Source organism: Trachymyrmex cornetzi, unplaced genomic scaffold, assembly GCF_001594075.2.
Source record: "Trachymyrmex cornetzi isolate Tcor2-1 unplaced genomic scaffold, Tcor1.1 scaffold73, whole genome shotgun sequence".
NCBI classification, from domain to species: Eukaryota; Metazoa; Arthropoda; class Insecta; order Hymenoptera; family Formicidae; genus Trachymyrmex; species Trachymyrmex cornetzi.
In genome coordinates, this window is record NW_017300059.1 from 1,282,466 (window position 1) to 1,299,107 (window position 16,642).

The window sequence follows — 16,642 nt, forward strand, 5'->3', positions numbered from 1 at the left end:
TCTCAAAACAATGTGACTTTATTCGTTCCATATGGTCGATTCATATGAAATTTACGTGTACTAAGTAGCTGTTACAATTACAAAGAGCAATTCTCGTTTACGCGAGAAATGTACCACCTGATCTTCCATGATTTTTTTTTTCTGTTTCCAGGATACCATGTTTTTTTCCAGTTGTTCATTCAATCGACATAGAACACGTACTATTATTATTAAACGTTATCTAACGATGTACCTAGATCGTCGTCTCGTTCGGATGACAGTTGTTATTTAGATTCGATCGCATTGCGCGCAGGGATACCCGCTACATCAATAACTCGTAATTAGTTGCACCTGTCACGAACTGACTTCTGCTGACATGTAGTGCTTTATATTGTCTCTTCTTTGCCGCCCGCAGCTTTTGGAAACGAGCTGTTTAATGCTCGATGATTACATCGTGCATCCTTGAAGAGATGTTTACTAAAAAATGGGATCTACATAATAAATCGCTCGATAAAGTATAATCATACTACATCCTAATAGAGAAATACATTTAAAACGAAGAGAACGACACGTCAGCGACAGAATTGTATATATACACACCGTACATATGCATATATAAAAGAGAAACAAGTACTATAATAATTGATAAAATATAATGTCGATAAAACGAGAACGTACGTCTGTACACGGGCATTGATAGCGGAGTTGCGACCGCGTCGCTCTCGGAAGACACGAGCGACAAGGAGAGGACGGTAAACGTAATGTCCAAGATTATATTCGTATGAAAGTGCAGCTAATTCAGAGTTACGCTACATAAACGAGGAACATGTATAATAAATATCGAATAACAGTTGTGGTACTTATGGTAGTACGAAGTAGTAGAATGCAGCGTACACGTACTATAGCAGCGGCTATAAAAAGTATCTACTACGCACGAGTTTGTTACATTCGCGCTACTTATTCTTTGCCTTTATCTGTTTCGTTCTCTCTTTCTCTCTCTCGTCCTTTCACTCTCTCGCTTATTCTCACCCATGCATACTCATTCTCTCGCTTTCTGTCTCACTCTCTCCCTCTCTTTTTCTCTTCACACTTTCTCTCTATATTGTAAATTCTTACTTGTCTTTCTCACTCTACCACACCTTATATTTTTCTACCTACTTATCATCATCACGTCTTATCATCGTCATCATTGTAATAATTATCATCAGTATGATTATTATGTATTCGGCCGAAAGTCGTCACTGCTTTCTTTTCCTAACGCCTTGGCTAAACACCGATAATTCGGCCGCTGGACAGGATAATCTGCACATCATTTGATATCAGTCCGTTGTGTCATCTGTTCATGTTCAATGTCCATTTGTTCATCTCGTAACACAAACAATAGACTCTTTTCAAAATGTCCAACAATGTCTATTAACATCCTTTAGCTATTCACACATTTTCGAAACCATCTTCTCCATCTCGACGTCTGTGTCGATATCGTGATGCACATGGCTACTCGTGCTGCTATTACTGATCGGAACCATATTGTTAGTGGCGATAGGAGTAGCCACCGTAGCGGTCGCGGATGCCGTAACCGTCGATGGCGTATTCGGTGTTGTGCCTGGGGTCCCGGATAGTTCGATGGGCGAGCCTGGCGATGCAAGTGGTTCGGCCAAGTCTTCCAACCCTTTGGGCGTTGGCAGTTTATTCAGTTCTTCCCTCAATAGTCTATAATGTCTCTGTGAATATACAAGAGAAAAGCATACGATAAAGCATGCCTATAACTGTGCAAGTCGAAAATTTTGAAAATTATCTTATTTTTCTTTTATAAAAATAACACTTACTCTTAAAGACAGCGCATTGAGAGAAATTGTACGGCCTGACCTACGATCTGATCCATGCATTTCCATATCTCTTATCCATCCCTCCAGTTGTGCAACGATCTCGTGCCTTTTTATCCAAAAGTGGGTATGTATGACCTGTTGAAAAATGATTAGAACTTTTTTATTTGCGGAAACGCGCTAGATATAATTATCGAGACATTTTTATTTCATAAATAGTCTTTACAAATATATTCCTATAGTAAGTTATAAATGATAATTTGTAATTGTAACAAATAATGAATTGTAAATGTTAATAATAATAATTATTTTTAACATAACAGAATTATTGTATTGATAAAATGTATTGAAAACACGATATATTGCGATATATTCCCATACAGCACAGAAACTTGTAACACCGCTGTTGCAATGTTGCAATGTTTCTGCAAAATTGCTGGAACATTGCAATGGTGTTGGAATGACCTGTGCTGATAGGTTTGTTTTAATATTATTATTACTACCTGATTTTTATATATGCATATTTTGGAATAAAATGCATAGATTGGTTATTGAAAAAAATATATATCTCGACCATAAAGCCAGTTGCATGTTTAACGCACCTCCTTGAAGCATGGACAGGGATTGCGTATTTGATCAAGCATCGCCCACTTGGCGGTAGCCTGACAAATATTTGCATTGTACTCTTGACTAGATTGAGCACCGCTTGACGTACCCCGTGACCGTTCGTATCCAGGCTCGTTGAAATAGGGTTCGGATACTAAGATTAACGACTGTATCGATACTAGAACCTGTTTTCAACAAAGTTATAACGGTGTGTAATTAACGTCTTCCTCCTTTCGCTAAAATTTTTTAATTCTTGAGATCTATTTATAAACGCGAGTTATCGAATAGCCTCGATCGCTAAATCAATCTTAACAAATAATCATGCCATAATTGACCAGACTTCAAGAGCTTACCTGAAGGAAGCTACTCGTGTGCGCGTTCCACTTTTCCTCAGGTCGGCCGTGCCAAGTGTTCAATACGCTGAGACAGACCTTCCCATCATTATATAAATTCGGATTGAAGCGCACGGTGTGACGGCCGGTCGTCTCTAGGTTTATTAACATCGGGCTATTAGGATAATCAGGAGGGAAGTATACGTCAAACTCAAAACAGCCGTTTGCGTACGGCGTTTCTGCTGGCCCCGTTATGAGTACCTTTAACAATTATATACATCGTGTTACATTACGACGCACATGTGAGAGATTTGAATTATTGAATTTAATCTTTAAGCACCAGAATATCGAAGAAAAACTAGATATTTTTTCGCGTATGCGTTATTAAAATTGCAACAGCAAAAAGTTACATTTTGTGTTCCTATCATAATTTAGTACCATTAATTAAGAAAATAAATTTTGCATAACATTAGACATCTTCAGAACTTTTTCATGCTACAATTTCAATAAGTGAAAGTTACGTAGTTTTTAATATTCGACATAATAATAATGATGCTATGTACATTTTGACAATAACATTACGAAATACATTCTAGTACTTAAGGATCAAACAGTTGTTAGATGACTAATTAATCCTGCTGTTTTGTCCATTTCTTCTATGACATTCAAAGTCATATTTATGAAATTATTACGTGTTAAAAATGAAAATTGATGAATAGAGTCGAACGAGGCAGCAGGATTTAAGTCAAGCGTCATATAAAAGATGATATACCTTCATAATATCCAATCTATCCGCGTCGCATCTCACAAATACACTACTGCTATAAGATAGAGGCAGTGCTGTCGAGAGTGTAACGGCTTCCTGAGCTAATCGTTTCACCCGTGTCGGATGGCTTCTCTCGCCGGCAGCCCTCATATTTGATTCGAAGTGATACGAAACGGTAAATTTGTAGCCTCCGCCATCTGGATTCTCGGTAATCATTTCGTAGGTATCTATGGTGCCAATATATTAATTATCAGTATTAATTATCAGTATTATTACTACAGATATTATTTAATTCTAGAATCTTTTAAAAATTATATGGAATCTTTTATATAATTACGAGTAGTTTTGCATTCTTATAAATTCAAATTTATAATTACACATAAAGATTTCTAAAATAAAAACTTTAAGATTTTTTAAAGTAACTAAGTATATGTATGTAAATCATACATAAAATATTTCAAAATTAAAGATATAAGAATAACATTCTTTCTTTTCATTAGAAATATTTAATAATTCTTAATTCAAGAAAAATTTTAAGTTATCCAATATAATTATGAAATACATCTTTTTCATATTTTGGAGATAAGCGAGTTTTATATTAAGTTGAGGACTTACCGAATTGTAGATTTTTCATTACTTCCAGATATCGGTGCTCCAGACTTGAGCGCAATGGTAATTCTGGCGCCGTTGGACTTGATCCAGGTAATTCTTCGCCGATACCGGATAATCGGCATGTAGCATTTTGCACTATAGTTGCACTTTCCTGTATATCGGGAATAAGTGTGGCCAAGCCTTCGTCTTGCTCGGTATCGTCGGGATACTTGGACACCACTTTCATGTTCGTTTTATTACCCCTCGTGCGATTTATTTTGTTCACATAAGTGTCCACGCACACTTTCATGCTCGACAAGAGGGACACCACGGACGGTTCTCCGGATCTACCGCCGCGCGGTAACAAAAGCGGTGCTAATTGACTGGAGAGAGCCATGGCACGAAGCAATTGCAAGACCGCGCGATAAAGAGGTATGTGCCTGGCCATATCTAGAACGGAATCATTCCGTAGGTACGATGATAACGCCGGCAGTAGACAAGAACGCGCTAGTAAATCGGAGAAAGAAGCTGGTAACTCCTGCTGTGGTTGCCCACCTCCCGATGTGCCGATATAACTTGCGAGAACCTGTAGCAGTACCGTCACGTGCTCGTCTTCGCATCGTTGACGTAGTAACGCCTGCTCGACATTCCACGACTGCTGTGTAGACCCAGTACCAAAGCCGGTACCTTTCGCCCAATACAGATTTGAATTATCATCGCTACGTCCTCCGCTGCTACCGCCGACACCGCCGCTCTGACCCGTTTTATGCTCAGTTGAACCGTCATTCTGTCCAGTTTGATGTGTGAATATCGCCAGGCAGTTCAATAGCAGCAGCATAGCGCCTACTTCTATGGTCGTTCCTCGTAGAAGCAGACCATCATCGGTGGTCGGTGGCGTGGCGTCCAACAACTGCTTTAGAACCTGGAACGGCAAGGTTGGCAACGAGGCGGCCAATGGCGAAGTCAGCACTTCGCCACCTTCACCGTCGTCGGAAACGCCGAGAGCGAGCCTCAACAGACATTGTGCCCGTTTCTTATCCCGCAGTAGCACCTCAGCGTAGCCTGGTAATCTGAGAAATAGACCGAAAGCCGCGAGGGAATGCGGTGGCACGTATGGGGCAGGAACCGACACCTTCGGTGGACAATTCGTTCTACCCTCCTCCAAGGCCTCGTAAATGTCATCGTTGGTTTCCAATTTTACCCAATCGGCATCGGTCTGCTCCGGCGACGGTGACTTCTCGACGAAGAACGACGGCCTGCCGGGATCCGGATACACCAGCGGCAAATGGCGCGCCAACACCGCCAATCCACCACCCGCGCTGAAGACGCCTAACGAACTCTCTATGCTTCTGTAGTTCAATAGTTCGCTGTCATTCTGCTTCGCCGCGTCTTCTGCAAGCAAATGCGTGGACTTATGTAGTGAATCACGAAAACATTCGTACTCTTTCAATCTCAAACGATTAATATTGAGATAATGCGAACAGTTTTGTCATATATTACCCACGAAATAAACAAAAAGAAATTAAATACCTTTGGAGTCCTTACTGCGTTGACGTAAGATGAGATGTAAGCACGGTTCAGACAACGAAACACCACTATCCTCAGCGATCGCTAAGAGTTGTGCGATTGTAAGCTGAGGCGGTAAAGGAGTATTAGGACGAGACGAATGTATCAAATATTGTTGATTCGTCGTGTTGGTTGGGTTTGCTTGTGCATTATTAGACGAGGCTTTACTCGTTACCGGCGTTCCATCTGTCAATCAATACAAAAATAAGTAATACTATAATATTAATAAATACTTATTCATTTGAAGTAATATGTAATATATATATATATATATATATATATATATATATATATATATATATATGCAGTCCTATTGAACAGATTTCTCTAACTCATTGCATTAAGATGTAAAGATACAAATGGTATTTCTATCTTCTAAGTAAACAAACGTACCAGAATTTAAACGCGTTTTTCTGATTATAGGACCTCGAGCTTGTGACCTGTTTGATGCTTCTTTAGCCCGCTTATCTTTCGCCGTGTTTCCAGCAGCCACGCTAAGTGTGTCTACCACTAAAGCCATTCCCGATTCCCAGAATTCACGAGAACGATTGTTTCCATTGGAACTTGCTTCGTTACCCTTATACGTATTCGGAAGTAACAACAGAAGCCACGTCCCTTAAAAATTAAATTTCATATTAAGTATTCATAATAAATCGAAAACATTAGTAAATCTTTTTTAATAGTTGCTTATTCTACTCATTTTTGCTTTAACTAATTGTTACTTTTAATCAATCGCTTACATATTTTTAATATAAAATATTGCGTACGTAAGATACATACCTGATACTTGCTGTAATATATCTGCCACTGTTGCTTGTGTCGACATATATAATAATTGATGATAGTGACCGAGAGGATGAGCAGGATGTGGAGGCATGGATGGCATACTGTGATTGGCCGCGGTTGCTGAAACTTTCATAGGAGCTTCCGACGTTACAGAAACCAATACTTTCTCTCCTTCCAAAAGCAGTTGCAAAATTAATCTTCGCGTAAATCCAGAAATGCCGTGGAGATACCGCACACCTGTAATTATAACAATGTTATCCGAAATTGTACTGATTCCCCTCAATTTATTAATTATACTTAGGAAAACTTGAAATTATACAAGCGACTTTCGATACCGTAGTATACGATATACTTACTTGAAGTAGTTCGTTGTTGAGAAATGACTTCGATAAGAAGCTTCGCTAGTAATTTTTGATTAGCCAGGTGACACCAACAACATCTTGATAAGAATTTAATCATAGCGCTTTCCAGTAATGCATATGATGCGCTTGTTTTCGAACAACTACAAAAAAGCATAATACATATAAAGTAAGACAAAAGGCTTACAACTCTTCTTTGTATAAAAAAATTACAATCGTAACATAACAAAAAAGAAGCCAAAGTCGGCATATAATGACTTTTCTAGGAAATTAAAGCTCGATTCGGATTGTGGCATCAATGATGATGATGACAATGTATAGTACAGTATCACGGTTTTTGCACATACATTGATGCAACTATCGTGTTTTTAGTCTAATATATCTAAAGATTATGTGAACATGTATACCTCGACGCGGATGCGGATGGGCTTTCGATAGGACGATTGCTAAGAAGCGATAAAAGTGGTAACCAGAAACCACGACCTTCTTCACCAAGCCAATCACGCATTCTACCTTCCGCACATACGAGTGTTAGGAATTCTATCACTATCGCTATACTCTCTGGTTTCGTCATACATAATCCACCTGAAAGAGAAAAAGAATATATAACTTTATAATTCCCGTCTTTAAATAGTTTGAACATATAGGTTTAGAAATAAATTTCTAAAATATCACAATGTGTAATGTCAATGTTTACCAGAATAAATGTTTGATCCGGAACTCGAACCTGCTGCCTTATCGCTATCTGTCGAGTTGACATCTTCAGTCACATTATTTTCATTGCTGTCGCCCGATGCCATTTTACTATCTCGTTGTTTGGATTTCTCCAGATTACAGAAATCTAAATGCATAAATGTTATCGCATTAATAATAAATTCTGAACAAATTTGCTTGAAATGCATTTAAAAGCATTTTAGCATAATTAATTCGAGGCACAATCTATACTTTTTATACGAAAAATACATTTGTAATAAAATTTTTTGAATTTAACAAAATTATGTCTCTCAATAAAAATGATATACTTAATGGAAGATATACATGTCAAATTATATTCAGAATTTTGTCATAAATTATAGATTGTCTAAAACAGGTTTTTATATCTGAAGTAGAAAGAAAAGTTGAACCTGTAATCGATGCTGTCAGTAACGCTGGAAGACCAGAATCGATCAGTTGCTGAGTACCGGGTGGTGAACGAGCCGCTGCAGCGACAGTCAGCAATTGTCCCTCCGTCAAATGCAACCATTTATGTTTCAGCAAGATAAACTGACAATACCATCCCTCGGCGTTCATATCGCTCTTCTTATCATCCGTCTGTTCTTCGCTTTCCTTGCAGTCATCGGATATAGAAGCAGTCGGATTTACCGCGATATTCGGTACCAAGATTTGTACCCATTCCAGAAGCAAAATCAACAACGATGGCCTCACGTAACAGAAAGCGCACAGGACAGAATCAATCGCTTGCTTCAAAGCTGAATTGTTTCCAAGAGTCAGGGTCCATTTGTACAACGAGCTGTTTAACGAAAAAAAATTGAGATTAATTGTGAAGAATTGAATGCAATAAATATTAAATAGCTTTATAAGAAAAATAGCTTATATGAAAATTATTTCATACACAATAATTTACAATATTCAACTAATTATAATATTCGAATTCTTTATTATAAAGGAAGATCAAAGATATCCAAAATAAAATTTGTATATTAATAAAATAAATCGACTTATGTTCAAATAGAAAAGTTTGAAACACAAAAGAATATGTGATTAAACTTACTAGAACAGTTCATCTGTCAGCAAGACTTGCAGATCGTAGTTGTGATTCTGCTGTTGATGAGCCTTCCAAATGATAGAAGACACACAGTGAATATATACCGCTGGTGGATTCACTGAATTGGGATTACTGTTCGTCTGAGACATTCCATTCGCGGCCGATATTTGCAACCACGTAAGAACGGCTTTCATGCGAGCCTCCGTGCTAAAGTCTCGAATGGAACACAATTGCTGGAGCAATTCAACGACCAACTGTACGATGGACGTTTCCTGGGAAGTCACAGCTCCTATCAATATCAGCACAAATATTTTAGTATATCGTCACAAGCTTAAAAGAAGAGATTATTGTTAAATATTTAATTTAAAAACAGCCTAGTATTCGTGGTATTTTAAGCAATAGATATTTTCGTTAATATCGTAATACTAATAAAATTAATACTTATTATATAAAGATTTCAAAGTAAAATAAATTTTTATAGAAAATACTGAATAAACCAGTAAATATTATCGATTTTACTTGTAAATATTAAAAAAATTATTTAGTCTCGAATTTCTATACATTTATTACATATATAATTTGTTATATATCTCAAACATAAATAAAAAAAAAGAGTTGCTTTGTATATCTTAACGCACTCTTGGCTGAATTAATCTTAACAGTATAATTATAAAGAAAGGGGGGGGGGCATTCACAACGATGAAGTGTGTAATCACATATAATTTAACAAGAGTGCTCTGATAATTTTATCTAATGTGTTATTCGCTGAAGATGGTCGAAACGTTCGATCAAGAATATTGAGAATAAGAAGGATTGTAGAAGGGGAGTATTCGACTACGGATTAACGATTACAATTGACAGTTGCCCAGTTCTATTTCAACCAATTACGATGGACTCGCTACATCGTGATTGGTTGAAGTAGAACCGGGCAATCGTTAATAGTAATCGTCAATCTATAGTCTGATACGAGCATATACAGTTCCACACATGGAGTAAAATACACTTGAAAATATTATTAAATTTACATTATTAATAATTGCAGTGGTGCTCCCATTTGTCTTTCCTCTCACTATTAATATTGATTTAAAAAAAAGAATTAGCTTTTCGTCGTTCGTAACATATTATATTTGTTTGAAGAGTTTAACTAAATAATTTAAAACGCGAGCCTTCGAAAAGCTTAATCGCGGTCGCTACATCTATATTTAAGATCATTGCGGATTTTATTTGCAGAAAACGGAAAACAAAGCGATACCTTGAAAGAAAGGGGTAGACCTGTTGTTGAGTAAAAGACCAATGAGACGAAGTCCAAGCTCTCGAGAGTGTAAGCCAAGTTGTAATAGAACCCTCTCCAGGTTGGGAGTAAAAAGAGACGGTGCTGGGAGTAACAGGAGGTTGCAGCATGCCTCGACCAGGCCTTCGACCGAAGCCGCGGAATTAAGCACCTCGACGGCTAGATTACTGTTCAGTATGCTTACCGATAAGCACTGATGCAATAATCTCAGCCAACCCAAGCTACATAAACGTTATCAGAAATAAATTTCGTAATTCTCATAGCAGTGATAAATCTTTAACCCATAACGGCGCCAATAGTCTCACTTCTAGGACAAGAGAGAGAAAATAACGTTACCTAGTCTTCGTTAGCTGTTCTTCATCTATCGTGTCCGGATTCGTTTTAATCTCGCCAAACGCGGTGGTACCCAGTAATCTTATTTGACTAAGATTTATGTTTGTCGAATCCCGCGGTTTGTATAGACGCACCAATACGGAAGTCGCGACTTCTGGCTGTGATAAAGTAACGCGTATGTATGTTAAGCCCGCCGTTGGCATCGGTGGACAAACCGGTGTAAGTGGGCCATTACTCTCCCTTGAAACTTCCAGCGCCACAGCCGATGGACACGCTGTCAGACAAATATGCGTGCGTTAGAAAAAAGTTTTAATTACAAAGAATGTCTCTCATCAATCGCATTTCTCTTGATTTGCAAATTATTTACAGAACCTTAAATCAATTTTTTTTATAAACTTTTTTTTAATTTAGAAAGAATTGGCAGTTTGAAAGAAACGCGTTTAATAAAGAATATCCTATCTATGTATTGTTGTAGAAATATTAGAAATCAGGTTCTATGATAAGCTTTCTCAGTATTGACATCCAAACAAGGCGAATGTATAAGAGAGAGAGAAGTGCTAATGTAGAAATACGAATGAAAGTATATATCATGAAACCTTGAGAATTTCGTCAACTTTTGCATATGAATTAGGACACAATAAACTTACTGGATAACGCTGTAAGATGTGGTTGTAGCTCCACTTTCCTAAGCAGGATAGCGCACGGTAAAGTGATGGTGAGATCGACCCACGCCTCGTCGGGATAAAAATGATACGACCACGCTGGTGTTCTCGCACGTTTATGAGGTGTGGCGTTCTGTATAAGAACATCCGCTGGCTGCGCAGTCGGATTCAACCATGATATTGTGCCAAGAGGCGCGAAATTCAGTAAACCGTCGTCGTGAGTTTCCAACGAGCTGACGCCTTTCTTGCTGCTGCTTGCCATCATTTGCATCACGTTCGGCGCATTCGACAGATGTTCCATGACGAGGGCGATCACTCCTGACGAAGCGGAAGCACCGGCGGTACCATTGTTACTTGACTTCACAAGATTTTCGCAAAGCACTTTTACGCCACCCATCGCGGTAAAAATAGATAACGACGATGCATTGTCCAACACCCTTAGGATGTACCAAAGAAGGGGCTCGGATAGCTGCATAACTCCTAATTCAGTTTCACCGCATGCTGCAAATAATCGTATGACAATTATTTTATTTTCCCAAAATCAAGACTTCATATAAAAAGATTTTATGCTACATTTTTTTCACGCAGAATTAATATGATTAATAATGAATCTCTCAATTCTACAATGTATAAATTCTTACACGAAGAGAGATAGTGATAAAGCGGCTTGAGAACTAGAGTTGGATCGCTAGCCTTTTTCGTAAGGGTCGTAAGGAGCTGGAACGTTGCATCCGCTATTGAAGCTGGATCGCCGAGCTCGGTAGTTGATGCTGCACTCGCACTTTCACCTAAGAGCATAGCTAACGAGGATCCTGTGCTATGACCGAGAGCGCCTAGTAAACGCATCATGGTTGGCTCGTGCTGCAAAACTTAAAAATAAAAATTTAAAACTTAGCATACTTTACATGAGGAATAAATATATATTTGTAAAATATAAAGTCTCTTATATAGTTAGTAGTTACCAGTATCAGCCAAGCAAGGCACGGAAGATTTGCTAGTTTTAGGTTGTTGTAAGTGAAAAGAGTTTCGTTGCTCTGCCGCTTTACTTTCATCCGTTTGCCAAGTGTTTGCATTCTGAGAATCGCTTGTGTTGCTCCTAGAAGTCCAGGTCGTATCAGACAATTCCATTTCCGCCGATTCCTCCAAAGGATCTTGGCGAGTCTAAAAATATAAAATAATTTTCTATATGTTATAAAAAAAAAAATCAATATAAATACATTTCTTTGATAACTTTTGAATGCAAAATACGTACATTCGGTAACGGAGTCTGAATGAGTGTGCATACTAATTTGATGAGAGCCACAATTAAAGTGTCCCACGATGCGGGACGACATTGTCTCGCATCACCGCCAAGCACGCAAGCAAACAGACCACCAAAACTACCGGACTGATTGTTTGAATCAACTGCACCTCCACATTGTGCGCCAACTGTTAAAACAATATTGAGATTCTTGCAATCTTTTTACGAAGACAAAGAACGCATTTAGCGGACATAGTTAAGCGCTTGCTGCTATTGGTATAGTTTTCTAGATTTATCATAGATCTAAAAATCTATTCCAATCACAGGCAACAATTACTGAACGCTCACTCAGTCATTGTATTTATTGAACGCACCCAAAGACAACCGCATTAAATCATTAATAATCAATATTTATAATTTTTTAAACAATTTCATATTAAAATAATTTTAATAAACAATCTTTAATATATCTCCAAAACAAAAAGCAATCATACAATATCAGTATAAAGCTATCTATTTAAAATGTATAACCTTGTTAACGATTAACTTTTGAATAGATTGATTGTGTGAGACTAATTTTTTTTCTACTAAAGACTTCTTATATTACAGTCTCTATTGTTAATTTTATTTATAATAAAAATATTTGATAAGAAAAAAAATTTTACCTTCGGATCCTTTGACGTATGTCGAAACCAACACACCAATACATTCCGATATACTCATTGCGATACCCAAGTCGGTATTGATATAATTCAGATTAACTACAGATGTTATTAGCTTGCATTGCGCATCTAAAGGCCCCTTCCTTAAAATGAGAGGCCCGCTTGGTTGCACAAGTTGATATATCACTTTCAGTAGAAGATCCTTCAGGGAATTACCTAAACAGCTATCCGTCGTAATAACATCACACATCATTTCCAGCCTAACAAGAAAATCGTGTAATGCTTGGCAAACTGTAGGCCCAGCCTGAAATAGAAATATTATCATAAATAAGATAAAAAATATATAACTAAACATTAATCTATTTTTTCATATGATACATAAATTATTATAGGAATCACATTTAAGTAATACATATATTAAATATGTGCACAGAATTCTTGCTTTGCCATACTCTTTAATGATAAATTTTTTAGTGGAGGTATATGATTTTACAAATCACATTTGATAAACTTGATAAATTTAAAAAAAAATGAGTAAAATATACTGCTACCAATGATCTCTTAATGATCTGCATTTTATTTAATTTTATTTCTTTATGATATTATTTTATAGCTTTTATTTTATAGCTTTATAATAGTTTTTAACATACTACATGAAATCTTAAACGCAATTTCTGAGAAACTTTAATTTTTGATCAAAATCTTTAATATGGCGAATAAACAATGTCACCAAAATTTATATATAATAAAATGAAAAAATATCCTCACCATGATGTATTGCTTGTCCATCGTATTAATATTTAATCCGTTGCCGGAAAGTAGGCGCAACAACATAGGGCCTGTATTACGTTCTTTAACAATACAACTAGCCATAGAAGGACTACTAGGTGCAAAGCCGTCTAAACCAGAATATCTTCGTAACGGCTGATTGCAGACGATAGTTAAACATTGCAACGCAAGACACCAAGCGCGTAAAGAAACCTCAGTGTGCCTAAAATTTAATACAAATTAAGTACACAATAAAAATATTAATATTAAAGGTTTGAAACATATTAAATGTCACTATTATGACTCGTTCACCAATGTACTTATTTATTAATTTACCACGAAAGTGCAGATATTAAGCTAGAAATAGCTGCTGGACTCAGTGGAATCAAGGGTGTCAAAGAAGGTTCAAATTGCGATCCTGGATGTTCAGTAGCAGCATCCATATTCAGTGCAAACCAAAGTTGGAGAACGAGTTCCAAGTTTGTACTGTTATTCTGTTATACAGAGACATAGATAAAAATGCATTATATAAATGCATTTTATAAATAATGTATTCAGGAATAATATAATTTAATACAAAATATTCATATCTAAGAATAAAACTATATAATTGTTTATATGCTTGTTAAAAACGATATCAATGGGAAACAATACAAAATATAAATATATGACTTATTTTGTCATATAAAGTTGAATAAATTATATAATTTAGAAATAACTGTGTTAATCGAAATATCATTCTATTATAATATAATTTTTTCATCTAGAGATAAAAAATTTTTCAATCTCTTTTAAGGGAAGAAAAAAACCAAATTAAAATAACGTTATTCAAAATAAAAATTTAAAAAACCCTCTACATGGATCTAATAATATATCATAACTGTGGCTGCGTTCCACTTAACGCTCACAACGCTTGTGGAATAATTTCATCCTTGTCGTTTATACAATGTTAAACAAGGACAAACGATACTTGCGAGCATTACGAGAGTTAAGTGAAACACAGCCTATGTATTTTATTTCACTAATAAATAACTTACTCGTAAATATAAGTCTGTGAACATCTTTTCGAAACATCTTGTTAATATTGAAAGATTAGAAGGGGTAGGATCAGAAAAGTTCCCAGTTTCTTGACTTCTATCATTCGTTTCGGTACGCAAGAACGGTTGTTGACAACAGCGATTTGCTTCTGTTGGTACCTATATAAAATTCGATTCATATAATAGCATGTCTTTGCAATAATTATTTCTTAACAAACATTAATAATTATCTCTCTTCCCTACTAAGAAAAGTTTTAAAAATATTTATAGCACATTTAAAGAAATGCGTAATATCCTAATTGTTCTAATACAGACAACAAGATAAATATATCAATAAAAATCCATCGCGCGATAACATATACTTTTTTATTTTTATTACTAACGTGTATTGTCGCATTTATGCTGTGAGGTAGATTGTATATGCCAAATGTAGCAAGTATTCTCAGTGAAATTTCTACGCCCATTTCGACTCCATACTCCAAGCGTGCGTCCATCGCTAAAGACATGCTCCTAAAAATATATCATTTATTTATTACTTTCTAATTAGGTCATATAAAATTAAAAGCAAGTTGTTGTATTCTTAAATACTGATACTGAATATAAGTGAGATCCTATGTGAAATTTTTCTAAAATTCAAACTATTTTATCACAGAAGTTGTTATAAGTTAGTATACATTGAATACAAACGTAGCAATGTTAAGATAAACGAAGTATTGCTTCGTATATATATATATATATATATATATATACAGTCTGTAATATCCAACACAACAACTACTGGAAACATTCTACACTAGTACTTAAAAGGCGTTAGTACTTAAGGATTAACCGTTATTAAAAATTATTTTCTTCTAGATATAGAATAAAAGAATAAAAGAAAAAATACCCAGCAATAGCAGAAGCTAAAATTTTCGATACTGTGCTGTCTTTCTTCAACATATTTCTGCCACGTTCCAATATGTCGTCCAGAAAGTCTTCCAATTCGCTATCGTCCGATTCCAAAAGGGACGGGAGATAACCATTGGATTTTGACGTGCCTGGAGTGGTTGAAGTTACTACGATATTATCTTGCACATCCTCGTCCGCATCGCCTTCGGTAAATCCTTCACCTAATGTGGCAGTAGAAGGTGCACTAGTACTAGCGACATTGGTCGAGTCCTCCTCCGTACGACTTTCGTCCGTATGACTCCCCAGAGTCTCTAAAATCTCTTCAGACGGACTACCTTCATGCGTAGAAGTACACGCTTTAGGATACAATCGTCCTCCTGCAAATCAAAATTTATCTATGTATTTTGCACTTTAATCAAATCGCTAGGATTTACTATTTTATTTCAAGAAAAAGATAGAGAGCAAACTTCCTAATACTTTAAAGATTTATAAGTGTGAACGAAGTATTATAAATTATTTATAATTATTTTTTTGTGATAAAGAGATTATGATATAAATTATAATCACCTTCTAGTAGGTCCATTAGAAGACAAGAAACAGCATGCGACGACCAAGCAGCGTCAGATGTGTCCGTTGCCAATCTGATTAATTTCAAGAGTTGTTCTTCGGTCATAAGCTCGCACAAGCCTATTGCAGGACGTGTAGATACTACTAGCCTAGCGACTACCTATGTACGATAATTCAAAAATATAATTATAGATGTATAATTACGAAGCCACGTAGATATTGTAGATCCAATTGCTTTATCTATATAATTAAATGTTAAGAGAGATCAAAAGAATCATGTTCTATAATCTGTGTACAATTTGTTTCCTTTTGCATATTTTATAACATATCAGATTTATAAATTACAAACCTGATTATGAAAACAAAAAATAACACATACAGAGCTCTACAAATTTGCACAAAATAAGATTTCTTTCTTCTAAGCCAAACTGTAGCATTTCGAAAATATTTACTATAGCAATATAATTTTGTCCATTTTGAGAAAGAAAACGTCGCGAATAACAAAACTCAACATTTTTTGATCGAGTTAAAAAAAGTAAATTTTAAATAAATCAAATCTTACAATATAGAGCCTGATAAGAATCCATGATATTGCATATTGAGTTTGTGTATCTTCAAACT

General features: G+C 36.1%; 1 protein-coding gene across 1 annotated transcript in view; it reads right to left on the bottom strand.

The window, feature by feature from the left end:
- Bruce (BIR repeat containing ubiquitin-conjugating enzyme) overlaps positions 1-16,642 on the bottom strand; it is a 30,563-nt gene continuing 13,921 nt past the window's right edge. Inside the window, 27 exon segments of the mRNA XM_018517973.1 lie at positions 1-1,700; positions 1,806-1,940; positions 2,405-2,593; positions 2,762-3,001; positions 3,513-3,733; positions 4,122-5,489; positions 5,628-5,849; positions 6,057-6,278; positions 6,444-6,686; positions 6,806-6,951; positions 7,216-7,393; positions 7,506-7,649; positions 7,933-8,318; positions 8,580-8,862; positions 9,826-10,085; positions 10,201-10,471; positions 10,845-11,360; positions 11,501-11,728; positions 11,822-12,020; positions 12,112-12,287; positions 12,765-13,065; positions 13,530-13,752; positions 13,866-14,023; positions 14,567-14,725; positions 14,950-15,076; positions 15,453-15,831; positions 16,022-16,181. Coding sequence (XP_018373475.1) covers positions 1,407-1,700; positions 1,806-1,940; positions 2,405-2,593; positions 2,762-3,001; positions 3,513-3,733; positions 4,122-5,489; positions 5,628-5,849; positions 6,057-6,278; positions 6,444-6,686; positions 6,806-6,951; positions 7,216-7,393; positions 7,506-7,649; positions 7,933-8,318; positions 8,580-8,862; positions 9,826-10,085; positions 10,201-10,471; positions 10,845-11,360; positions 11,501-11,728; positions 11,822-12,020; positions 12,112-12,287; positions 12,765-13,065; positions 13,530-13,752; positions 13,866-14,023; positions 14,567-14,725; positions 14,950-15,076; positions 15,453-15,831; positions 16,022-16,181 — 7,428 coding nt within the window. The 3' untranslated portion in view covers positions 1-1,406.